The sequence below is a fragment of the Falco rusticolus genome, chromosome Z, assembly GCF_015220075.1.
Source record: "Falco rusticolus isolate bFalRus1 chromosome Z, bFalRus1.pri, whole genome shotgun sequence".
NCBI classification, from domain to species: domain Eukaryota; kingdom Metazoa; phylum Chordata; class Aves; order Falconiformes; family Falconidae; genus Falco; species Falco rusticolus.
The window spans coordinates 62946987-62974248 of NC_051210.1; the positions used below are offsets into that span (position 1 = coordinate 62946987).

Here is a 27262-nt window from a genome sequence, read left to right on the forward strand (position 1 = left end):
ATAAAAATCACTAGGCATGAAAAAATTCTGAGCTCCATAGGTGGGCAATTCTGAAGACTGGGATTGATTACAAAGGAAACGTCAATGAAGATTTAGTAGGTGACAGTCTGTCTCAATTTAAAACGAAGTTGAAAACCATTGAAAACTAGATGGCATTGCTTCAATAAAAGAAGCCATTTCCTGTATATTTGCCAGTGGTACTCCAGTTAAAAACTCAGTTAGGACATGAAGAACACATGACAAAGCATTTATAGGAAAATATATTCTGCCATTAACTTAGCAGTCAATCAAAAAAATTCTAACAGTTCTTGCAAAACAGTCTTACTTTCTGCTTTCCCACGCACTTGAATGGTAGCTACATACAGCATGCATTAATCTGCATTAACAGCACAGAAATCAGCTTAATATTGGATTAAACTTTCTTTATTGTATCTACAGAACTTTAACCATAAAAACACAATTTATATGATTAGCACCTTAAATCACTGCACAGTTTTTCCTCCATGTGAGCTGCCAGTTTCTGCCTGACCTGAAGCAAACTGAAGTTACTGCAGGAAAGCCAGATTTCTCAGCCCACAGCAATACAAGACCATCATTGCACACTGCTCATCACAACAATTTTGTGAGTAGTTATATTAGCAGATTTCCCGCTATGATCACTTACTACTATAAGAAAGCATTAAAAGAATTTCAGTGATCAAAGTAGTGAACTAGAATTATCAGAGAACACTTTAGAGAAATCCTGCCATTTCCTCATAAAGCATCCTTAGCAGTAAATAGATGCAGCAAATTGATTTTTTTAATCTATAGGATCCCTGTATGGTGGTTAATAGCTGGATCCAACAAGCAGCTGCTCTTGTCCAAAAGTCATAAAGCAGCAGTACAGCCACATCATAATGGAAACTCTCTCCATGGTGCAGCTTCTCTGCAGTTTCAAATGGCACCATTAGTGGGTACCCAAAGGCTTTAAAGATCTGGGCAAAAACAGTGGCCCAGAACTGAGAACCCTAAACAACATACTGTACCTCTTCCATTAAACAGGAAGTTTTAAAAGACAAACGTCTTACAGAAAAAAAAAAGCAAAACCTGACTGCTGTGTAACTGTCTTCACAACTTACCTAGAGCAGAACCACACACTTCACCATCCCTTGAGCAAGCACTCAAAAGCTTGAACCATACCTTTGGCTAATTGTCTACTCTGAACTTTCTCTTCCATTTAAAAAAACAAAAACCAGAAAGACAACCTCAGAATGCATGAGACTACTCTCTGAGCATGTCCAGCCTTTTAAAAAAGGCTAAGGCAAAAGCATGCACTTCATACAGATTTTATTGCAACACACCAGCTAATTCCCAAACACAAATTATCTTGGTCAAGATTCAGTCACAAAACGTCCCCGTTTTGGTGGGATAGAGTTAATTTTCTTCTTAGCAGCTGGTACAATGCTGTGGTTTGGATTTAATATGAGACTAATGTTGATAACACACTGATGTTTTAGTTGTTGTTAAGTAGTGCTAACTCCAAATCAAGGATTTTTCAAGTTTTCCATGCTGTGCCAATGAGGCGGTGCACAAGAAGCTGGGAGGGAGCAGAGCCAGGACAGCTGGCCTGAACTGGCCAAAGGGACATTCCATACCATAGAACGTCATGCCCAGTATATAAACTGGAGGGAGTTGGCTGGGGGCCACCAATCACTGCTCGGAGACTGGCTGGGCATCAATGAGAGGGTGGTGAGCAACTGTAATGTGTATCACTTTTTTCCCCCCCTTGGGTTTCATTCCCGTCTTTATACTTTTCACTACAATTGTTGTTGTTATTATTACTTTATTTCATTTATTAAATTGTTCTCTACCCATTAGTTTTACACCTTTTTCCTCCCCATCCCAACAGCAGAAGCGGGGAGCAAGTAAGTGGCTGTGTGGCACTGAGTTGCCAGCTGCAGTTAAACCATGACATGAGACCAGACCTTAAGCCTCAATATTTGACGACATATTTCAATTTTCACATATGATACAAACTTCACAGGCAAGCAATTTTCCTAATTGCTGCAAATAAAGTGTTACACTTCTGTCCCAGCAATTTTAAGTTAATTTTGAGGTCTTCACTTCAGAACGGAGGTAAAAATCTTCACACATTTACAAAGCTGCTGGTCCCTTTTTCAGGATACAAGAACACTCAAAATTTTGCTACCTGAGAATTGCCTATACTATTTAATTGTGAGCCTGGGTTGTATAATCAGGATACTGAGATTATGACAAGCAACAAATCTAAATAACAAAATGTAATCAACATTAAAACAAAAGGCTTATAGGTCAATAGATGCCTTATCTCTACAGTCACATCATTTCTGAAGTGTGTTTGATTTTCATAAGAGATTGGAAACAAAACACCATCAAAGAAACATCTGAAGTACATAAGGTAGTTTCCACATGAATACTAGTTCTGTGCTTGTGTAAGTGAAGAGAGTTTAAAGAAGCAGTTAGCATCTATATATATTGAGCTACCTTCTAATAGGAAGACTGCTTGTTTTCGAAAAATCTTCACCAGAGTATCATCCAATTCAATTTCCAGTAGCTTAGAAATGAGCTGCTCCTCATTTCGACAAACCTTCTCTTGTGCATACAAGCCATCTGGCATTATTCGTTGCTGTCCCAGCCCTATCAATGCCACTTCCACAGCCAGCGTTAAATAAGATTCCCCTTCTTCTAAGAACTTGTGTGCAGGCAGGTGCTGATACTCCAGAGATTTGCATTGCCCCATGTTCTCTGTAAGGAATGAAGCAGAAAGAAAAACACATCAAATCATTCTAACCCATAATCCACAACATGTAAGAGTGCTTCCTCTGTTAGTATTAAGTATTTTAAATTATTTAAATTACTAGCACAATCTCAAAATCCAACAACCCCATTTAAAATATCCCATCCAATTCCACATGGCAGAAATACACAAAGCAATTAGGCTTTAAAAAACCCACTCAAGTAATAATAAAAGTTTTCATTTTTAAACTGCATGATCTGGAGAAAGGTAGTTTCTCCATCTGTGTGTTAATGAGGCCAAAATTGGAAGATTCCTTTTGATTTTTTTTTCCTCCACTCATTTCTGTACGTGTAAGGGGAAGGGAAAGGTGCTTATACACCTGCATAGATTTGAGTTGAAGCTATCAAGACTATGCAAATACCATAGCCCTGAGAACTCCGCAACTTTAAAACATCCCTTGTTTGCTAGTGCTCTTTTTCAGGTTTATTTATTTGTTACAGTTGTATATATGATAAAAATGTCTATTATTAACACTAGAAATCTTACTTTTGGTAAAGATTACATGTAAATTCCACACAGACTAAGCCCCAAATTGCTTTAAAGAGTACTACCAATTCATCTGGCACTTCACAGACACACCATTTCACAAAATGTTATTTCAACCTGTGGCAGCTTACAGTGTAACTTGGGAACAAAAACTTATAATGGACAGATGTAAGGAGATGGACAACTGCAGCAAATGGAGAGCCTGAATGCATTTGGTACACTGCATAAGCATGCACAGGACAAAGTTACTTTTCAAAACACACTTTCTATTTCATGGGATTGATTTGATGTTTTGGTTTTTATATACATAATTGTGAAGAATCTGACTTCTGATTTCTTTTAATTTAGAAGTTCTTCCAGAATCAGTGGATATGAGATTAGAAATTTATTACAGACAATCTAGTTGAATAAAAGGAGTTTTGAGGCAAAGCCCTGAGAAGATTGCTGATAGTTCATCAGTAATGCACTTCTGTCTTCTACAAAAAAGCTGCAGGTAGAGGGATGAATCCACAGTTCCTGTCCACACAGGAGGTGGTAAGAAGCTACTGCAGAGGTGGAAAGAGACTGAGAATAAATAATTAATCAGTTAAGCTCCTGGGAATCAAATACTGAAATTAAAATGGGCATACACATCCTATCCTAAATCACGTAGCAATACCGCAACACTGCAACTTGTATCATTATAGATCATATACGTGATCAATTTTAAGTGTTCTGTCATCAATTTGAAGTACACTATGTACACTTGTAAGTCCAGTAACGTCCTGGGCTGCATTTGGGGGAAGGCTGCCAGCAGGCTGAGGGAGGTGATCCTTTCCCTCTCCTCAGCACTGGTGAGCCCACACCTGGAGCACCATGTGCAGCTGTGGGCTCCCCAGCACATGAACATACTGGAGCAGATCTAATGCAGGGCCATAAAGTTGATTAAAAAAATGCAGCATCTCTCACATAACAAGAGTGAGATGACAGGTGGGATTATTCAGCCTGGAAAAGAGAAGGCTCAGGAGGATCTTACCAAAATGTATAAATATCTGATGGGGGAATGTAAAGAAGACAGTGCCAGACTCTTCTCAGTGGTATCCTGTGACAGGACAAGAGGCAATGGGCACAAACTGAAATACAGGAAATTCCATCTGAGCATAAGAAAACACTTTTCTATTGTGAGGCCTGCTGAACACTGCAAGAGGTTGCCCAAAGAGGCTGTACAGGGTTCTTTCTTGGAGTTATTCAAAACCCATCTGGACAGTCCTGGGCAATCTGCTCTATGCCACCCAGCTCTGAGTAAGAATACATGTACTAGATTATCTCCAGAGGTGTCTTCCAATTGCATCAATTCTGTGATCCTGTGATTTTCTGCAATTTCTCAGAGAGAGAACACAGCAACATATGTAGAGAGGGCTGCTGCTATAAAGTCTTAGTTTTATTTCAAGTATGAAATACAGAATTGTCTTCAAGAATGAGTAACTGGTATTTTTTTTAGTGCTTTCGTATTTTACTTTAAACATTTTCTCTCCCTTCTGTTCTCTTAAGGAATGTACATGTGAGTTCTTATATTATAAAAACACTGGCTTTGAAGCTGGCTCAGAAAGGCAAGATAGAAAAATGCCTCTGGTAAACAAACACGTGGAAGACTGCTCCCTTTGCTTGGTCTTACCCGTGAAGTCTGAGAATCCATGGAAGCTCTCATCATCCACCCTGCAGGCTTCCATGAGGCTACTGAAAAGGGTGCCAATGGGGTCCAAAGGGTGTCCCACCCAACCTTCAAGATTAGTTATTGAGGTTACTCCCCTATGGAGAAGTTCTGTGACAGAAAAGACGGAGGGAGGAGGGAGGGAAAGAGTGTATGTTAGCCATACAAAACAATTATAAAATTAAAACTAATTAAAATGCTCAGTACAGAATTCAAAGTATTCCCAGTAACTTCTGCTTAGAAGAAGAAAACAGAATCTTTCAGGGTGAATTCACTGCTGTTTGTACATATGTTAAAAGAGGGAAAAAACCAAAAAGAACAAAGGCCAAACACGTTAAGTACTAGCCAAGTGAATCACGGGTCAAAAATTTCAGCTGCAGTGTCTTTTGAAATCTCTTACTTGATACCAGCAACTCTTCTGAAAACATCTCCTGAAAAATTACAGCAAAGACTTTTTTTGGTAAAACATTCACCACAGTTTCCTCACCCAGACACAGCATCATTTTTACATTTCAGGTTAACCTGATGGCACTGAAATAAATGAAAATATTCTAAAGTATGTTCCAATTCCATAAATAAAATATGAGCTTATCTTGCATCTAAATATTTATTGATGTAATAAACTCAGGATGACAGCTTCCTTAAAAAAGAAGAAAAAAAAGGATAAAGTGTTTAAATGAGGTATACAAGAAAAGATTGTCCTTTAAGTGGATCAATTGCATTTTTTTTTTGTCATTCTAAAATTTCAGTTCAGTATCTTCACAGAGACTTTTGTTTTTGTAGCCCTTACCCATCATTCAGTTAGAACATGAAAAAATTGTTTAGCACAGTGAATTGAAGGAAGTGTGTTGTGGTAATAGATGTTTGAGATTCCCCAAATTTCTGTGCCCTCCCCCCCCCCCTCCCGCCAAGAACCTTATAGCAACAGCTCCCCTTTGACTCCAACTCCCAACTTTTTCCCTCTTAGACACATACATGACTGGACTATGAGAGATCAGACACATTATGGGTCACCATTTAAAAACTGTGTACAACCCATTATACATGCTCTGTTTCTGTCTGTTACTCCCCAACTTCTACCTGCCTCTGCTCTCTCTTGTTCATGAAGTGCCATCTTCCTAAGTAACAATATGTACCATCACGGAGCTTTTAAATCCTGATTCTTGCCCATTTAAGTGTGTAGGGCTACAAAATGAAACAGTCACAATGGAGGAGGGTGTTGGGTTTTTGGGTTTTGTTTAGTATTTTTCCCCCCAAAGAATCCACTAGTACGTAATACAAAAAACAAGTAAATCATGGTCTTACTAAAAAATAGCAAGTACTAAAGACAACAGGCAGAAGCAAGTAATAATACCAAAAAGGATTAATCACAGTGACTTCTTACTGACTCACTTATGTTCCATATATTCTGCTGTGCTTACTTATGAGCTTCACTCCTGTCATACCAAAAAAAGGCTTCAGTCCTCCAGTCACAGACATTTAAATTTAAATCACACAAGTGATTCCATGGACATCAGAACAGTCATATGATAAGCTAAGTAGAAGCCTGTGGTGTTTGATGAACTAAAATCTAAAGCTAGTCTGTAGCTGCAGAATTCATCTGCTTATAGAGAAGACAGCACATTTTTCAGTATTCAAAGAGGTATTTCAATAATTCCACACATATGACGGAAAAAAAAAAAAACCCAAACAAAAAACAAAAGCCAGGGAGTGACAACACAGAAATGACAAACCTCTGTTTCGGGATCAGATGGATTGCTTTTCATAAACTCCATTTTTTATTTAAGATATCATAATATTAGTTGACAGCTATAGAAACTGCTCAAAGGGAAAAAGAACTTAACAAAAGTATTGAATGTCTAGCTACTGCATTAGCAACTGGGAATGAAAAGGAGTACTACCATGACCAGCCTATTCACAGCAGACCCTTCACACTTGCCAGTGGTACGTACACACACGCGCACACACATTGACACAGGCCCTCCTTTCTTAACCCCCAGGACTGAGAAGCTAGAGAAGCTGCAATGCTTTTAAGGACCACTTGTTAAGTAAAGATTCTACCAAGTAATAATAAAAAGTGCTTTTAAGTTTTTTTCAAATCCAGGATCCATAATAGTGCTCAAAAACCCCTACTTCCTTGGGTACTGTGGGGGGAAAAAAATATGGAGGCACACAGGAACTCTTAGGTCTTTTTTTTTTTTTTTTTTTGAGTCAATTATCTACCTTGTCTTCTAAATGCTCGTTTCTGGGAAAACATCTGCACACACACTTGAAAAATTTACACATGACTTCACACTGGTATTTCTGCCTACAACGCATGAGGATAAACATAGTTAAGAGCATCAAAGAGGATCTAAAATAAAATTTGAATGAAGGGTTTCTTGTAGCAGCCGTGAAAGTAATTCTGGTTTTATAAAAAAAAAAAGTATTAACGCCCCCCCCCCCCCCCCCCCCCAAATCCACTCAAAAAACCAACAACCAATCCACCTCTATTCAAAATTTTAGGCATTTTAAGAGACTCTTCTGGAACAAGCTGCTAAATCTGATGAATTTCTGTAGTGCAGACTTTGCCTTATTGTTAGCCTCAATGTCAACTTTATGCTTCAACCTTAGAAATACACACTTAAGCTGAATTGTGTGTAAAAAAAAATAATCTTAAGACACCTGACACACCAAATGCAAAGCTCTGTTTAAAATCCCCTAAATTACACAGGGTATCTGCTGTGTAACCAAAAATCCTGACTGGATAAAGGCCCCATCGTGCCAGAGCTGTTACGGAAGGTGGAACAGAGCCCTTGCCCTGCACAGCACACAACCCAGCTTACACAAAACCTCTGACATCCAGAACAGGACATCACCACTATGATTGTTTGGGCTGAAGAGTTAAGTCACCTCTTCTGCTTTAGTTTCAAAACTGGTTGAACACCACAAAGTTCCAGTCCAGTGTTGTCACCTTGCACATCCTTCGCCCTTCTCTCTTCCCCACATTTACCTTTCTTCTGAGCCCGGAACATTTCCAGCTGCTTCTGCTGCTGCCTTCTTAGTGTATTAACAATGGCTATCGCTAGCCTCAGTGCTTCTCGTGGGTATCCATGAGATCGTAATGCATCCACCCTCGCACAGGCTGTAGGAACATGTTCTAAAATGGAGAAAATAATTGAGGAATAGCAATGCTTCCGTGTCTGCAATGGCCTGTTTTGCTAGGTTACTCAAAAGGCCTTTTTTGTTTGGTGGGGTTTTTTTGTTGTTGTTTTCGTTTTTGTTTTTAAAACTACACAAGAGACTTAAAGGCTTACTTCTGAGCCAGCATCTCAAGGGAGCTTCTGTTCCTTTTGCCAGGCTTTTCATTCATCACCCCACCATCCCCCCAAAAATAAAGCCATAGAAATTGAACAAAGCAGCGAGTCATGGAAACGTCTTTCCGGTTTAGCCACTTACCATGCCAGAGGGGCCACCCCTGAGAGTCAAAGAGCAAGTTTTCAGTGTCGTCATGGTAACAGTAGTTGGTGTACAGGTCACTGCTGATAATGTGCTGTAAGTGGCTGTCCTGCCAGTGCAGATCGCACGCCTCAATGGCTCGAGTGAACACCGTCCGATGTGGCCTGTTTGATGAATCTGTCATTTTCACAAGTACAGAAAACTGCATCAGCTTTTACTCATTCATATGTGAATCAGTCATTCACAGTACTCTTGTCTTCTGCCTATTCACCAGCCCCGACCGACAGCAGGCTGCTCTGCCCCCCTCTGCACCGAGCAGCCCGCAGATGACATGTCACATCCTGCTAGTACCCACCAGCTCACACCAGGTGCGTACCATTCGCTTTGCGTTCAGAGGGATACCTACAAACCAGCCTGACTGGTGCCAAAGAGGACATTGCAGAGGGAACAGCTAGAGATGAAAGACATTCAACAGCACATATGGACTCCTCTAAAAACATACCAGAAAGTATATGGCATGCAGCTACTCAAGCACCCCCAGCTTCTCCCCTCCTCAGACCAAGAGCTACCAGGATGAGGGATGGATAAACATCGCATGAAAGATTTTTAGCTGTTCTCTTTGAGAAGTGACATTAACTTTTGAGGAATTGTGTAAATTTTTTTTGTCATAAACATATAAAAATGCCATAAAGTGAGATACTGAGGCCACGGGCTGGACATAATCCTTACTGGATATATACGTATGGCAACCCTCCACATGGCACTGTGTCTATGAACGTTGAGATGCAGTGTCAGTTACCACTAGCCTGCCCAGGTTGGGCTGAACATCATGGGATAACAGAAAGCAAAACACCTCTTTAGGTATCTGTATGCTGGAAGAACTTCTGTTCCCAGCTAGTTGCAAGATTTAAAAATGAACCAAGTCTACTTCTTTCAGAGGTAATCTTTCAAGAAAAGAAACAAGAAAAAAACATTTAAGTCCGAATCTGCCACCTCCCAAGCATTTACTTTTTAATCTTATCATAATCATATGAAATACGTATCAAAATACTGAGGGTTTTTGAGGATTATGAGGTTATCTTCCCAGGTAAATACCCTGCATCTTCCCCAGTAGCCATCTTTCCTTGAAGAGGACTGGACAAGGCTTCTGTCAGGTTTGATAATCACATTTTAGATTAGAAAGCATGATATCAAATAAGAAAAAACACCTCCTCCAAGACAGCAGTCTTGCGTCTGCACCCCACACACACCTGGCAATGCAGACTGCACATACAGAGCATATCACAGACAGCTGCTTTAGTTTTTCACACACAAGTTTAATGCAGTTGCCACAGATCTCTCTTTAAATAAGCATCAAAGGCTTTATAACTGCAAACAGAATAAAAAAAAACAACACCAGAAGGAATACAAGATTATAGCCCAGCAAAGAAACAACAGCCCTTTATATGACATACTTCAAGGACATTCAGTTTTCATGCAACACGTACGTAGAAGCACCAAGTGAAAAGTTGTAAGATCTAAACACAAATACTTGCTTTGAAAACACTGCAGCCCCAGCACAAAAAAACACCTATTTACCCTTACTGCAAAGATAGTATTAGTTAAAATAATTTTGGCTCGTCTACCCTCAACAAGAAAGTTACTTGTCCCAGGAAAGAATGCTGAATTCCGCAAGGCTAGAGTATATAATATAGAGGTTATGTTATATGTTGCAATCAGTGCATATGTTTAGGCTCACCTTGGTTAGCATTTGCACCCTGAGGCAAAGCATTGGTTAAATTGGGCAGCTCGTTTCCATGGTTTCCATCTTCCCAGGGACAAACATCCACACTGTTCCATTTTTTCAGCTGTTTTAGCCAACTGGACTTCTGCTCCAACTTGCAGTGGGGATTTAAGACTATACACATCCACAGAGCACCTGATTTTAAAAAAATTGCTAAATTATGTTTTCTATTAAAAATGCAGCAGCCAATGACTAATTGCAAACTTCTGTACTGTAACACTTTTTCTCCCCTAAAAGGCTACACTGCTTGCTTCCTAGCTACACCTGACATCAGAATTCCTGATGCAGGATCTTGGAGCCAGAGTGGCCCATTTGAAGCAGTTGAAAGACAGTACCAAGCCAACTTTCTCAATTAAAAGGCATTAAGAGGTCTTTTGCATTAGAAAATACAGTGTTCACAATGTGTAGCTCATCAGTCAAAAGCGAACAAAAATTCACATCAAGTTACAGCAGGAAATTACTCCAGTGTTTCTTATTTTTGTACCAGAAGCAGATCTTGTTTTCTACAAACAAGAACTATGTATCTTCCAGTTTCACACCACAGAAACCAGAAGAATTACATTAGTAAGACATGTATTTTGTAAACATATACCTCCACACTCAGAACCCTGCAGAAGTACTGCTGATCATTCCCAGATACATCTGCGTCTGAGATCCAGCAAATACTGGTTTTGTGCAGTTTAAGTAAGGTATTTTCACTGCAATTACTTCAGTAATGTGGTTACACTAGAAAATTTGTTTTACAATTTCTGTTTATGGATCTCAAAGGGAAAGACAATTTACACTGACATTTCACACATACTCTCACTTTGGAACCTGCTCCCTGAGACTATATAGCAGGGCAGACATTAATACATCAGGGTGTCTAGCAGCAATTTTCAAATGCAAATATTTTTCTCTAGATCAGCTGTCTTTTCATCAGTGTGAACTCTGACAGAAGTATGAAGACATCTGAAAATACTGTTTAGCAACAGTTCATCTGCTCATTAAGAGCGTGCCTTATACACTGCATGAGGTTCAGAGAATACGCTTGAATGATGCAATCTTCATGACAGGCTAAAAAAAAAAAAAAGAATAAAAATGCAGCTGGTTCTTCTAGGATAATAAAATTCTCACACTCAAGTATTCCGTTGCTAACTAAGAATGCAAAATGGATACCCAGAGCACAGGCCACCACATTACATTCATTCCTAAAGTAACTCGGCATGCGGTATGCCACAGCACAGGAGCCAGTGAAAACACAGCTTGATCCTTAAGGTTCCCAGTCCGCTGGTATTCAGAACAACATGGAACAGGGAAGTAATATCAAAAAAACCCTGAAAACCACAATAAAATATGATATGGTGCAGTTCAGAACACCAGAGAGACTACACTACTGTGGATTATTACTGCAAAGTAGTTAAATACAGTACAGCAAGTGTTTATCTTTTCGTTTTTTTGTTTGTTTGTTTAAGTGCCTGAAACTAACCATGGGTGTGAACAAGGCCAATACTATTTTTAAAAACTTCTTTTTAAAGAAATCAAATCATATGACTTTCTTTAGACACACTTGTCAACACACTTCACTCTCCAAAGAGAGTCAAGTTACAACTGGTTCTTGTTATTAATTATCAACGTATTCAGCACTGCCCAAGAAAAACAACTACATTTCTTGCAGTCTGCAAAATAAAACAGAAGATGGGGCATATTGGAAAGCCTTGGAGAAGTTAGCTTCTGCTGGCTTTTTTATTTTCAAAATCAAGTATCACTTGGGAGACTCCTTAGGGAGACACTGTACCTCTCCAACATCTACAACAACAAAAAAACCATTTAATACTTCATAACCAGATCGCCAGTGTTTTCAGACTTAAGCAAAAGCAAAGCGGACCTGAACCACATTTGATAAGTATTTCCATCATCCAGCAAGGCGGAACACACACTACTGATTGCACCACGTCCCTACAAAGTGAGTGGTCTTTTCATTTTCCGCATTTCAGAAACACCACCACGGGCAAAGGAATTCACTAGCCCTCATCAAAGGGCCTCCACTATGCACACAGCACATCTAGGCGGCCGGAGAGGGAAATGATACACCAAAGTTTTCAACTCCCTTAGAAAGAAGCTACGTCACACATAAATACATTGTTAGCAGTGACTGACTGAGAAACCCAGGCTATTTTTATGGAAATTAAGCGCAAGAACAAGTGTACTTCCACCAAACCCCATACAAACCACTTAAAATTTCAACAGAGCCCAACGGCACCCTGCTCCCAGTGACTCCAGGGTGAGCTGCACACACATCTAGACCTCGGCCAGCTTTCACGGCTGCCCGATTCCCTGCAGGAGGAGGAGAGAGAGGCAAAACTCCCCATGAGAAGAGAAGGGAACAGAAAGAGCCTCAGGCTCAGCTCCTGCAGTGCTACAAAGGCTACCATCTGGGAAAGGATGCATAGTGCCAGTAACCCTGCACTCTTCAGCCTATTTGGGTTTCTAGGCTTTTTTGCTTGGGGTTTTTGTGTGCGTGTTTCTTCCCCCCCCCCCCCCCCCCCCCCCCCCCGCATTGTGCATTTGCCTGTGTTCATATTTCTTCCTCCTCCTGCTCTCCTGCTCTCCAAATGCCTTTCCCCTCCCCCGACATCTGCTCCATTCTGGATCTTTCAATTCCCTGGTTCTCCTCCTGTCCTAGCACTGAAACGTCTGAGGAAAACATCCACTTGGCCCAGATTTTTACCACATGACAACTGGAAGGAGCCTGGAGGATATTATTGCTATTTCATTCTGATGCTGCTCAGTGGAAGCCCCCCTGAGCTCACCCTTAAATGCCACCACCAACCTGAAGGCTTACACTGGCCTCAAATAAGAGATTCTCCTTTTCTGCCTAATAGCTCCCGTACAGGGAACTGCTGATCACACTTACCCTCTACTACAGATAAGGCTTACAGAAAAATGAAGAGCCGCTACTTGTAATTTGAGGGGATGGTATCTTAATTAATTTCCAGTGACTTCAGCCTGGAAACTGCTGCTGGAGAAAGTGTATAGTTAAAAAGAAGTTTCCCAAAATAACGTTCCTGGCATTCTCAAGTTTACCTGTTTGACTAGATTTAATGATGTCACCAATGCCACCTGCAATACGAACAAATGTATCATTAAATGAAAAAGACAAAAACCGAAAACACACACACATCCCCACCCAAATCCACCAGAGAATGCGTTTGCGTTCACATACTCTGTTTTTCTCTAACACATCTCACCCTTCTTCCTGCCTCCCTTTCCCCAGGCACCAGGTACCTTTTCATACTTATTCTCACCAGGCTGACACATCTTCCGCCCACAAACTACATGGTACTGAACAAAAAGTAAAATTCTGCTTTGAATCCCTTGACTATGTCTTTCCAATGTAAAACTCCTCACAGCAAAGTGGTAAAATGGTCACAACCAAATATACAAAATCTTTTTCCCAGAAGATAATTGGAAAATAAGACATGCTGCACCTACAATTTAATATTAATTTCACAAGGGAACAAATATCAAAACTGTCATATTCCAATGAGGAATTGCCTATTTTGATTCAATACTGATCCTTCTTGACCTCAAAAAAGCCAGCTTTGCCAAAACAGACTTCTGACAGCCCTCCTTTTGAAAATGCATGGCTGTTGTTCGTCTTAAGCATGCCTCACACCCTAAAAAAGAACAGGTTACATTACTGTTTTACACAGTGCATGCCTTCCTTGTGCATACATGGGAACATCAGTACTTCTGTGTTTCTCAGTAGACATCCATACCTTTGAATTCATGGGGGAGAAAGGGACAGCATGCCTTTACAATTATTAGGATTTAAAAATGCAAACTGAAAAACATTAAGAAGTATTCAGTCACAGTAAAAGTAGATGTTGTAATAATTACACATCCTGTATATACATGTATTCACGAAGCCAAAGGAAACGCAAGGCCTGTATGCAAACTCTGCCGAGAGATTAAGTATTGCTCCGTTTTCATAAACCCCTCATATTTTACTCTTGCCCCAATAAACAGGAAGGTGGTGATGGAAACTGATTTAATATGGGGCTAGGATACTGACCAATTGAAGATCCAGCACACAAGTCTGTTTGACTGTTTTATTACAGTCTTCCCAATAAATTGCTTTTCCCAGAAATACTATGCTGCCTTCTCAGGGCTGCTGTGTAGCTAGAGCTTGGGTCAGCATTTCCTTATTTACAATACCTGTGTAATCAATGGCTGAGACTTGGCCTTTGCTTTGGAATTTTACACTTAACACACTTAAGATCAATCCATTCATTTACAGAATTAAAATATGCAAGAAACAGATGCACATCTACAGTGACATTTATTTGCCCTTCCTATTAAGGCACATCTCTTTCTTAAAAAATAAACCCCCATAACTACCACATAACAAATGTTAGCAGCATCTGATAATTTCAAACAAAATGGAGCCAGGTAATCAAGATCATTCCCTTTGTGCAACAGACAAATCAGCTTCAGCACTTGCCGCACACTTGCCACTGTGCCCCATTTGAGTCTGATCAGTTCTATCACAAAGGCATCATTCTCCAGCATTGGAAGTGCCAGAATAGAAACAATACTAGGAGACAGAACCTATGACCCCTTTAAAAAGCAGAAGTGTCAGCAGAAGATTTTAAAGTGGTTTACATCTGGCTTTTAAACACATATGCACTTTCACCGGGACAGCCACTCTGAAACCTCAAAGGCGGCAGTGTATGGGATTTATTGCTTTTAAATGAGAAGGACAAGTGCTTTCAGGATGAGTGGTAAAGCCACTTCCCTCCTTCAGGCATGGACAGATCTCCATCAGAACAAAGCATAATCAGAAGTCCCATTGGAGAATGCTCCAATTAAACAGTTAATTTTATGGAATAGTGAAGATAGGCGAAACACTTCAGCGCTGTTCTCTCCCTGATAAGAACCCCAAGGAAAAGTACTCCCAGCATTCAGCTGGATCCAGGTTGCAATTCTATTCATAAAAACAATTCCTTAATGCATTCAGATTTCTTTCTGCAGCCTTCAGAATAAAGGTCTTTCTATGGGTGCTGTGTTTCTTGGAGAACAGAATGTTTCATTTTGCTCTAATTCATTCTATTACTGAATTAAACTTTGATGTATTGGTCTTGACAAGTGCTTCATGCTGATTGTATTGTGTATGATAGTATAATCACTCCCCATGCATTTCACACTAGCTGGCTGATTAATGCAATAGATTACCTGCAGCATTGATGGCAAGAGGGAATCATTGCCCTTCTGCACACTAAACTCCAAATGTGCATTAGAAGGAGTGGAGGTGTAACTCAGGGACAAAAAAAATACGTAATTCCTTAAGCTTCCCTTTCTCTCTTGCTGCATGCTGCTGCTCCAAGGGTTAAAGGCGCATGTGTATTTGGCTGAAAGGAAATGAGTATTTACATATTGAGATTCCATTTGAAGCCATCATCAGCGACATGCTCTGATCTCTGTGTCAAGTAATGAAAAACTCCTGCTCCCGCCTTCCTATATTTTCAACTTTTAGCACAATGGAAAAAGGAACTAACCAAGTACTTCTGTCATTTTGCATGAGCCTGTTGTGCTGGACTATGCTTTGAGTTTGTTTTAAAAACTGCTGCATCTTTGCAGATGTTCTGCCAGTTTGCCCAAAAGGCTTCACGTAAGAACAGAAATTTGCTTGAAAGGTACAGTACCTACAATCTCCCTAAAATAGCACTTGGGCTGTCATATATCCATTAGATGCCCCTCTGTACACCTAAAGTACCCTGTAACCTAACCATTGTAACAAGACATGGGCTATGCCTTTCCACTACAAAGCCAGAAGTATAAAGCATATGCAAATTAATCTCCCTGATTAACTTCCCCAATATTCACAAAACTATTCATTTCTTCATAATCAACTGAAGGTAAAAGCAACTGTTAATACCAGCACAAATAGTACAAAAATACTATTTTATGACTATCTGAATAAGGTGCTTCACAATTTTAAGTAGCAGGTAATATTTACAGCTAGGTAGTGAACACGAAGTCTGCTCCTGCCCATAATAGAGATCAGATATTTTATCAAATTTTTAACTGGTAATACACTCTCAGCAGTCACAGTCTACTTTCAAGGACTTAATTTTTCTTCTGAAAATTGCTAAATTTGACTACTAACTATAAATACAATAACCCACCTCTATATAAAATTACCACTGAGATGAATGAGTTCCTCTCAGAGTACATTTTTCTAGGAGGATGCAAAACTGTAGTTTGAGAAGTTCATCAAACAAAACAATGTATTAATAAAAAAAAAAGAAAGAGATGGAAATACCACTCATTTTTTTAAAAAAGTGGAGCAAGCGCAAATACTTGCTTGCACAGTGGGACATTCAGAAAAAGTATGATTGCCACAACTATGCTCACAAAATGCAAATAACCCACTGTAACTGGCCAGAAGAACACACTGATTGTCTAGTCTCAAATCCTTTCTACTCCAAGATTTCTGGAGTTACTTTTATCTTCCAGTCCAAAAGCGATTGTTGAATTTTCACAAGAACAATATTCACAATATTTTAATTAGTATTTCTAATACAAGAACCTAACAGCTCCTGGTTAGCTGATCTATTGTCTGGCTACCACAACTCTAAATTCTAAGCTTATTTGTAGTTTTCTAGTTGAATTTGTCCAGATCCATCTACAACTGTCAGGTGTCTTCTGTTTGCTTGGCAGAAATTTCTTCCCCATCCATTTTTAAGTCTACGTAGGTATCTTAAAATTCTGAAGGATTTCCTTTGTCTTGCTTTGTCAGACCCAAGCAGACTCAAGATTCCTGCACCTCTCACTTTACATTTCCATTTTTTAAATTATTTTTTCAATATCCATTCAAGACAGAAAACTGCAAAATATCACAAGGCTAGATTGCTGACTAGTAAAACTCTGAGAAGTCAGTGAAGATTCAGTAATTCTTCTCCAGAAATCTATTACTTCTCTCTAGCTTTGGTGTTTACTGAAAGTGGTGCTGGAAAATTAAATTGCAGCTTAATGTTACTGAATTAAAAATATTAAAAATAAAGAGTGAGAAGAAGGAAAAAAATAATGCAAAGTACCAGCTTGGGCTTACAGTAAAACTCTGCCGTAATCTTGGCAGTCATGATTCCACAATTAAGGGCTGCAGTGATTCCTGTACCAGATCCAATACAGAACAATTTTTTAGGACATTTATAAGTAAATCAGACTAACATCTTAGGAATAAAAACATCAAAAACTATTTTAACGTAGATACGTTAAGAAACTTGGCTCCTGTTGTAGTAGAAGTACTTTCCATCCAACTGGACTAAATGGAAACCCAAACTTTCTCTATGGCATTAAAAATAAGCCCCTCAAGCTACGTTTACAAACTGAAGTTAATTATTTTCATCACTATTCCTCAAATCTGATAAATGACACAGGAAAGAATACCCTCTTTGAAAATAGCTCCCACTTACTGTCATACTCTGGCCTCATATACCCTCATTTCATATACCATTATAGCACATGCCAATAATGAAAGAGGAAGGAAATCATCCTCGGAGAAGATTGTCAGAACCCACCTTTGCAGAAACGGAATGGAATGAAGCCTGGATTCATTCACAGGGGAAATGAAGGTGACAGCAACAGCCAAGACACTCCAGGGCCATGACAGCAATTTCTTTAAGTTGTCATCCATAACTTAGAGCAGCAAAACTGTCTTGTGATGCTAACTCACCAGCACTGTTAATTTAGTGCCTCCAATAGCACAAATCATTCAAATACACTGACATGCATTAACAGCTCATTCTGTGAAAGGGCAGATGTACCTTAAGTGCATGAACTGAATGCAGACATGTTTTATACCTGTATGGCAACCACACCACAGCAGCTAAGACTAAACAAAACTAAAGAGAGAAAGATTATCAATTAAGCAAAGACAGACTACTAGATATGACACACATATTGTATCTTCAGTTGTAAGCCAGCACTATCTACAAGGCCCATGATGAAAGACCAAGGGAAATGGTGCAAAGCATGGCGCATTACACCTCCTTTAAAACAAAGGTCTTCTACAGCTTTCACTTCCAAGGCCAAAAATGTACTCTGTGCAATCAATTGATCTAAACTTAGAAATTTGAAGTTAACTATTTTCTACAGGTGCAGGGCATGGGTACTCTCCTTAGCTTTAAGGCAGAACATGATGCAATTAGAACGTGGGATACTCAAAGAAATCATGACAATATGGATATAAGCGCCAAAGAGCACCCAAATTTGAAACTTAAGAGCCTCGCAGTACCATTTTAAAAATACCATTAAATATAGGGAAATGTGAATGTTTCTACTGCACAGCTGATTCTAAATAGGGATTGCACAAAGTACGCAGCTCCAGAAAAATGGTATTAGAGCACAAAAACTAGGATTCTTTTTCATGGCAGCTCTGAAGTATTCATCAAATTTGGCATGAGGAAGGAATTTCTCTAGAGCCATACTGGCAACAACCCTAGCTACTTTTGTCCTTTTTCCCCCCCTCCACTTAAGTACTAAGCAGAGATAAGCTGTTTAGAACAGCTGGCATGTCCCATTCATACAAGTTTGCCTCTAATTGCTAAGGGAATGAATGCCTGATATAGAAATATAGACGAGTAATAGCTTCATTTCATTAAGGTTAAAAGAATCTAACTTGGCATTTTCTAGAGATGAATATAAACTTTTATCAGAAAAAATCAGAATGGTTTTCAAATAAAAAAAAGGATTTAACACCCCCATTAGTTTGGGAAAGTGACAACTACATCTTTCTTAATTAATTTATAATGATACCTTGCCTAAACTCAACATTTAGAATTAAGATCTAGAGATGAGGAGCATAGTGTTATTAATAAAAATTTAGGCATGGTCCTTCAGAAAATACATTGTTCTATTGCTCTACGTGACACGACCTTGTAAAATGATATTTTAGTTTTAAATTTTAACACAAAAATGTATTACTCTAATCCAGAAAGCGGCCAAAATATCATCAAACATGAACTCAAAGTAGACCATCAGGTTGTTCCAACATTTAAGAAGTGGCCCACAACAGGGCAAAGTGCTAGTGAAAAACTGCTTAAGACTACTAGAACTACTTTTATGACAACAACCTATTTAGTATGCATAACAGAAAAGATCCTAAGGGATGTCACCCAGGAAAGCTTTATCCCAAGAATGAGGCTCATGGTGATATCATGAAAGATTCCTACACTTAAAAGCTTTAGAGACCAACAAGTAGTTGAGGTAGACAGGACAGGCTTATGCATTAAAATGCAGCTGGAAGTGCAGAATACTTTTTAAGTTCTCCTTGACATCGTAAAGTAAGAGATTTTTATCCACTGCCCTGCCTTGCAAGCTTTTTGGAGACACCCTCCTCCCCATGACACAGCCATCACAGTTTTGCTCCACAAGAAACTAATCTTCAACTTAAAACAGCTCTCTTCCCCCTTAAACAGTTCTTAAATATCAAAATGGAGGAAATTACTAGAAATGTTTGTTTTGAAACATGCAAATTATGTGACGTTTCTTCACCATGAAGGCAAGAGGATATAAAAATACTGAAAATTGTACTTACAAAAAAAAATATCCGATCCTGTAATCTACATGTTGACAAGCTACTGGGCTCTATCACTACACCAAGCAGTAGATACTTGTCTTAGATTCTTCTACTTGACTGCTTTCATCAGATTAAGCATCTGGGATTTAATTTAACAGTTTCAGCTTTATTAAGCTGTCACAAGAGCAGCCCCGCTTTGATAACAGTAGCTGCTCCAATTATGGCTTGGTTTAGGGTTGACAAGTATAATGATTCATTCGTGGCACATGAGAAGCAATAAAAGGTTGTTTTGCATTACAGCTTTAAAAATGTGGGCACTTTTTTTTCATTTAATTTGTCACTTAGCTTTTGCTAAGAGGACATTTAAATTGCAGTAAAAGGCAAATGGGGCTTTTAGTTTAAATGTAATCCCCATATTTAAATGATCTGTAATGGCGTAGTGTTCGAGTGGGAACACTATTGTTTCACAGTGGGCCCTGATGGTGACATGTGACATTTGTATTCAGGTCCTGTATTATCCATGTGGCTAAAGGGCTTCCAATTTCATTTCACAGCCAGAAGCCTGCAGAAAACACCAATTAACTTGCAGATCCCATTTGCCGACAAACCTCAGCCTCTTCCCAATGTCTGGCATCTGGCAGTGCTCAACGTTTAATTCCAAAGCAGAGCCTCACAGTCATCATGATCCCTCAGCTGGAGCACAAAGTCAAATTTCCCCCGCTTTTTAAGGAAATCTTTTCACTTTTGTAAAGACCAAGAAACTTCTCCTTAGTTTTTCATGGATGAATATTAATGGATTACTGCTGTAGTAATATTGCATGGTCCATCTTTTCCCTCTAGACTACAAAAATGTTAATTGACCTTTTCTTCAAATATCAGCTCAACAGGCAACAGCAGATATTTGCTGTGCATCTTCTAAAGTAAATTACCTGAAATGATTCAAATGGGTTTGCAATTGAAACTATGGTATACAATCAACATATTTTGATACTGTCAGAGCAGCAGTGCAGTTCAGGGCTGAAACAACAGGGTCTGCTCAGATTGCAAGTACAGCAGCTGATGCAGTAGTGAAGTGAGGCTGGAGGTCGCACTGTGGCTTTTTGGGATTTACTGTGGCACCTGTAATTTTGCTTAGACAGAGGTAAACAAATCAATTTGATTGATCTAAAATATTGCTTATTTGATGCTGCAGGCAGAGAGTCCACCTCCTCTACCTGCAGACAGGTGCTGTCAAGAAAGTGACATTAATATGAAACCAATGAAACAAGAAGAGGAGTCACTAAAAATTTAACAAAACTTGTTATGTTTATTGGCAGCACATGATAAGACTGCTACAGGTAACAGATGGAGAACACATTTCTGCCTCTCCCACCACCTACCAGCTCAACCCACATAAGCAATGAAGCATGAGACCCTCCAGTTTTCAGTATGGTGGGATACAATTTTGCTGTGTACATGTCCAGCTAAGCACATGCCCTGCTTGGTAAAAGCTGTTATTCCCCAACAAGCCAAGGCATCATAAGAATGACACTCTAAAAGGGTTGTTAACACTTGAAGACAAGTAGTTTATCTACACTCTCTCTGGCAGAGCTTTGCCTGCTCTGATATTAAGGCTTTCCACCACAGAAGTCTATATCTCAACTAGATATCTAGTGCTTTATTAGCCTAATGCTTCATTTAGAGTGAACATAATTTATGCTAAACAGGTTATATCCAGTCTTAGCCCCACCAGACAATATTGCAGTCAATCATGGTCACCTTGAACTCCTAACAGAAGAAAATAGGTTTTGCTTTTGATGCTTCCTTTTTGAATGAAGTATGTTATTGTTGCTTGGACTTAATTTCATGTAGCTTGATTTTGGACTTTAAAATATATCAAGAGCATTAAAGTCCTTGGCTCTATTCTCTGCAGTGTTTACATAATGTCGCACAGGCCACCATCTGTAAAGATTTTCTTTTGTTTCATTTAATTTTCATTTATTTCTGTGTTCCATGCCACATAAGTCAGACATAGCAATATTGACCAGAACACCTCAAGACAGAGTCCTTTAAGTCTAGACTTGAAATGTCTCTCCAGATTAAAGCCAGAGTACAGGTAACTACTCCAAGTTCCATGAACCACAAGATGACTGCATTTAAGACTGTCTTCAGCTTGCTTTGAGAAAGTCTCCAAGACAGCACCCAAAACTTTACTACAGCTAAGATACAAACATTTAATCCTTCACTCATACACTCAGCAAATCCTCTTCTTACAGAAACAAATTACATTTACCACTGTATTTTAAATAATTCAGGTTGTCTTTTATTGGCACTTAGATGCCAGCTCGTTAGTAGTTTGTTCCAGTACGTTATACCCAGGAAAGCAACGCTTGTGATGACTTAATATTCTTTCCACTGACCTACCCACCTTTAAAATACTGGTGACATCTATACAATTCAAGTTGTTTCGAATTTCCCTTCACCAGAGATCACTACAGATTGAGAACTTCTGAAGGAGTACTTCAAAACTGTATTAGCAAGTTGCTGCAACACTTCAGAGCAAGTGTCATCAGACCATACCCGTTTAAATATTTCTCTTCCTTTTTAGCCTATGTTCTTCCCTCCATTGCACAACTAAGTCATGTATCAGGTCACAACTGACCCTCCCTGTAAGGCGGTGTTAATTGTTTTAGCCCTCTGTTACTTGATCTCCTATCTTGCTCAGTAATGGACTTCTACCTTCCTTTGTTAGTATCTTACCATACTCCTAATGATTCTCTTTTTGCCTTCTATTTCCCTCTAGTTGCAAATCAATTTTTTCCTTAACCTTTGCACTTTAGCACTATTGGCTTATATACTTACCCTTAGTGATGTCACTGTGTTTTCTCTTTTTGCTTTGTTATTTTTAGATGCTCTGCTACTTAACAAACGGTTGCAATTGTATTTCTTTCATATCATGCTTCCTCTCCAGAAACTGTACTTGTCTCACACTGTAGATCAGAAATTCAATTTCACCCAACCTTAACCAAACAAGCAAAACTGCGGAAAACTCTAACCTGCTTTACCTAGTACGAAAATAAAGGTTTTTTTTGAGCCCAGATATGTAATTGTTTCTTCATTACACATATAAACACCTAAATGATTTAGAAGTCTGTGCATTTACCCAGTTCATCCCAGAGCTGCCTATACTTGTCAGTCATTGCAGTTCCTTGTTGTCTCCAAAGCGCCAGACGAGGGTCAGCCATGAACTGTTCTGTTATCAATGTCAACATGCGAGCTCCATTTGAATCTCTCATCTTTAGCATCTCTCGCACCTAGAAAATTAGTCTTTTAATACAAACTTGAAAAAACAAAGAAATCACAGTACAGACAATATACTACAATGTTTAATATTCCACCTTTGTTAAATAAGAAATGTGATTCATATATGTGATGTGAAATTTTAGTAGAAAAAAAATAGTCCGCCTTCCCAGTTCTAACAATTTTTGGTTTCAGTATCCCACTGCAATTCTTCAAAGACACTACTTCCACATATAATCCACAGGTGTATTACACAAACCATTGCAACACTAATTTTTTGCAGGTTTCTCCAACATTTTGGGGTTAGGAAGAAAGAGAAGAGCAAAGCTGCAGATGGTTGAAATGCTACTTTGTATCCTTACACTGATCAAGACACATTAGATAGCAGTCCACTGCTGTACAACTCATTATTAAGTTGACATGTTGCCAAGGCTTTGTCTTGTTTTAGACCAAGGAGATTTTGAGCAAGACTCAAACAAGTACAGACTGGCCTGGGGAATGGGGGAGAGAAACAAGGGAAGGTTTAGAGTACTAAACACACCTTTGCAAAAAGCAGATTGAGCTGCTTCCCTGATCCATGGTAGCCGCCCTGGGAGAGGAAGAGTTTAACCTGTTCTTGGACCTGCTCCTCATCCAAATGCCAGCAGTTTTCATCATCTATGCTAGCACCTGCTGTTGGGTCAGGAGCACCTGCAAACAGCAAGAAAAGAAATCATTATGTTCTATATAAAGAAGAGAGTTTCATGGGTCCAGGGGAGAAGACTACTGTGGAGGTTTTGTCCATTTTGGATGTCTTGGGTTTAATCTAAACATTGTTTAAAACAGACTTAAGTTTCTCCTCAGTAGTCTTAAACACTTAGAAATTATAGCCTATGAAAAGGTATTTAAATAAGTATTATGTAACAAAACATTAAAATCAAGACAAGGTTCTTTCCTCCCATCTCAGCAGCAACACCAGAATGCTTTTACAAAGAACGTTAGACTTTGCACAGTATTTCCGTAAGTGTGATGTAAAACCATTCTTCCCAAAACACTTGTGTAATTCCTGTACCTTCAGCAATCTTGCTCAGGTTTGACTGCTAGTGAGCACAGCTATTGATGAACAAGAGGAAAATCATCACCTCTGTGCCTCTGAGCTGTGATGGCTCTGCAAAGCTAAAAAAACAAATAAATCCCCAAACAAATCCAAAGTCTTAAAGCACTAAAAGGCATTTCCATGATAAGAGGCACAGTTGTGTAAGATTGTGGTGCTTCCAAAGGAGCATTTTTACATGGGCAATGTCATCAGCACAGAAGCAATTCAGAGCAACTCTACCTGAATTAGCCTAGTGTGAACTGAAGTGACTGGATTTACATCAGTCAGTACTTTGGCCACAGGCTGCTCCAACTCAAATTCTGCAGCAGAGATCAATGACTTTGTACCTATGGCCTCTTTTAATGGCTGGCAAAATTAACCAGAACAAGTTCTTGCAGGATCTAGCAAATCTGCATTTTTCTGAAGACTGCACCTCTGCTGGAAGGTATTCAAACTGAGAAGCATGTATCTAGATTGTCAAGGAAACATCTCAAATAGTGCATCACCATACCAGATATAAGGTATTTAAAGCACGCCCAAGACCCAATGGACTTGATATGTTGATTCTGGGCTTCTCAAAACCATGTAATCTCTATCTTCATTAGGTTTTGAGAATGCATTAGAAATTGGATTATGTAACACAATCTTATCAATTAAATCCAAGTCCATGTTACCTCTGTAACCCAAAAAAGAAAAAAAAAAAAAGGGATACTTGCAGAGAAAGAACATTACATAATCAGATCTGTAAAACCTTGCTTTTCCAAGCAGCCCTGAGAACCTGAAAGGCAAAGCAAGCTACAACTCTTCAGATGTACAGGAATTAAACATTAATTCTATTGATTCAAGCCTTTATTTCACAATTGCAGCTCTATCACATAGATGAAGATTTAAGTGGTTGCAGAGAATGCTGGAATCATTTTTCAATGAAAATACAACCAGAAGATTTAAAGGGTCAGAGGGATGTCCTGTCTACTAGCTGCTGAAAGGAAAAAAACATCCCCAGGTCAGCAACTTTCTGAACTGCCTCCAAGTTCAGAGCCTACAGCTGGAAATACTGCATTGCTCTGTGTGTGCATAAATATATATACACACACATATATATTTAGATTAATAAGAAATTGTGTATTAAAGATGTGAGTGAACCCTCCCACCTTCCACAGGAACTGCAGCAGCAGGAAATATAGTCAGAAGACGGGAGTCAAGCCCAGGACAGTACAAAACCCAAGCAATGAAAAAATCTCCTCTTCTGCAAGTGCTTCCATCTTTATTTAAGGGGCTTTCAATTCAGTCAGCTACATGCAACACATACTGATAACTCTTCAGTTGCAAAGAAAGAGATAAGGAGGAGAATCAACCCACATGAGAACAAGCAGTGCAGCTGTTGCACAGACCTAGGTTTGCAGTATCACCTTGCAAATAGTTTAAATATTTAATTGCTCTAAAGCACAGAGAAAAGACCTTTGAAAAGGAGCTACGTAAAAGCAACAATACACAAAATACATTTGCATCTACCCTTCACTCCAATGGAGATTTATCTTTAAATAATCTCGGTATGACTACTTCTAAACTGAATTAAAAATAGCCCAAGATTCCTCAGCTATGCTTCCCTATTTAGGGAAAAAAACAAAAATTCTTCCAGAACTGTTTACATTTTATCAAAAGCGCATCGGTCAGTTTGTGCTACAAGGTTAAATTTCAACACAGCTACTGCAGATTCTTTAACAGCGTTCCTTTATGGGAACAAGAGCACCCGCTGCCCCAGGCCAGCAACACTGACCCCACCAAGGCCTATCCTCCCAGCAAGATTCTACATACACCTTCTACAGGAGCTCAGCATCGCTATACTTATACCAGCTTTATTTTCATGCCAGTAGGCTAGGAGCCTGTAAAAGCTGATGACACCAAGCCAAGGGTCTGAGCTCTACAAGGGTGTTCAGCACAGTACTACGGATATGCCTGACAGACCAATTCTTTCTTATAAGATCTTGTATAGGCTATATGCTCAGTGTGAGCCAAAATTTTAATTGGGATGTGTAAAGAAATTTAATGCATCCGGCACCAGCTACAGCTGTAATTCACTGATCCTTCAACACTACTGGCATTCCTCAGCAACAGCCATGGACTAACAAGGCATGGAGATGACGTGTCCGATCAAGCACAAGCCCAGACCACCTTCCCACCACGGCAGCAGGCAGGCATCCTAGCGGTGCTGCTGGGGAAGCCTCAGCTTCCACTGCCCACATCATTTTTGTTCTGGGGTTGAGACATGACCACCTCCACGCCTCTCAACTAAGCGGTTTTCAAGATCACTATGTTCACTTAGAGTCAGGTGAACACTGATCTATCTATGTTTCCTCTCCCACTCGAACACAGATGACTCCTGGGCAATGGACAGGATTTCTACACTACCACTTTCCTTCTGAACACATGGAAGCCAGTGAATGGACAAGAAACTATCTGAACAAGCAACAGGAGAGAGCTGCCTTAGGAGCTGCGAGATGAAGGCCTCCCTAGCAATACCCAGCAGAAGGCTCGGGCTCAACACCAGGCGGAGCTGAAGGTTCAGCCCAAAGGTGGTGGCCTCGCTCAGGATGCAGTGTGGCCATGAACAGGCACTGAGGCTTCAGCAGATGGACCATTTGGCTGGGCAGAGGAACATGGGCAGCCCTGAACTTAATCTCTGCAGTGCTGTTTGCTTTCAAGATCAAGTCCTGTTCCCTACTTGTAAACTGAGGTTAAGTATTACATGCTTTAGAGGGGTGTCATGAGGATAAATTAGTTCACATTTGAACTATGAAAGTGAAAAGCACTGTATAATTATGCTAAATATTTAAACCTGTAATTAAACTGTGTCAGATTATAGACACTAACATATTAATTTCCCTCCCTCCAACCTCTGGCTTTTTTAACTTCTGTCATGACTGCTCTTTCTAATAGGTTTTACATTATGTACTTGGAGTTAAATACAATATTTACACTCAGTATATAGATACAACCATACATACTTACGCTCTTTTACTGAAATTACTAAACTGCAATCTTAGCAATCAAAGCAGGAATACTGTGCACCACTTTGTAACACTGAACACTCAAAATCTGAAAACAGGGTAACAGCCTTTTACATTTATGGT

The 27262-nt window shown here is 39.4% G+C and overlaps 1 protein-coding gene across 3 annotated transcripts in view; it reads right to left on the reverse strand.

Annotated features, from left to right (window-relative positions):
• ZSWIM6 (zinc finger SWIM-type containing 6) overlaps positions 1-27262 on the reverse strand; it is a 112322-nt gene that overhangs the window by 16505 nt on the left and 68555 nt on the right. For 2 of the 3 annotated variants that reach the window (XM_037373411.1, XM_037373413.1), the window contains 7 exons: positions 23598-23746; positions 22920-23070; positions 10168-10347; positions 8430-8606; positions 7984-8130; positions 4956-5102; positions 2503-2763 (listed from right to left, as the gene is read on the reverse strand). In XM_037373411.1, the coding sequence (XP_037229308.1) occupies positions 2503-2763; positions 4956-5102; positions 7984-8130; positions 8430-8606; positions 10168-10347; positions 22920-23070; positions 23598-23746 (1212 nt within the window). The remainder of the gene's footprint in view (positions 1-2502; positions 2764-4955; positions 5103-7983; positions 8131-8429; positions 8607-10167; positions 10348-22919; positions 23071-23597; positions 23747-27262) is intronic. The other variant, XM_037373412.1, reaches the window with a different exon arrangement.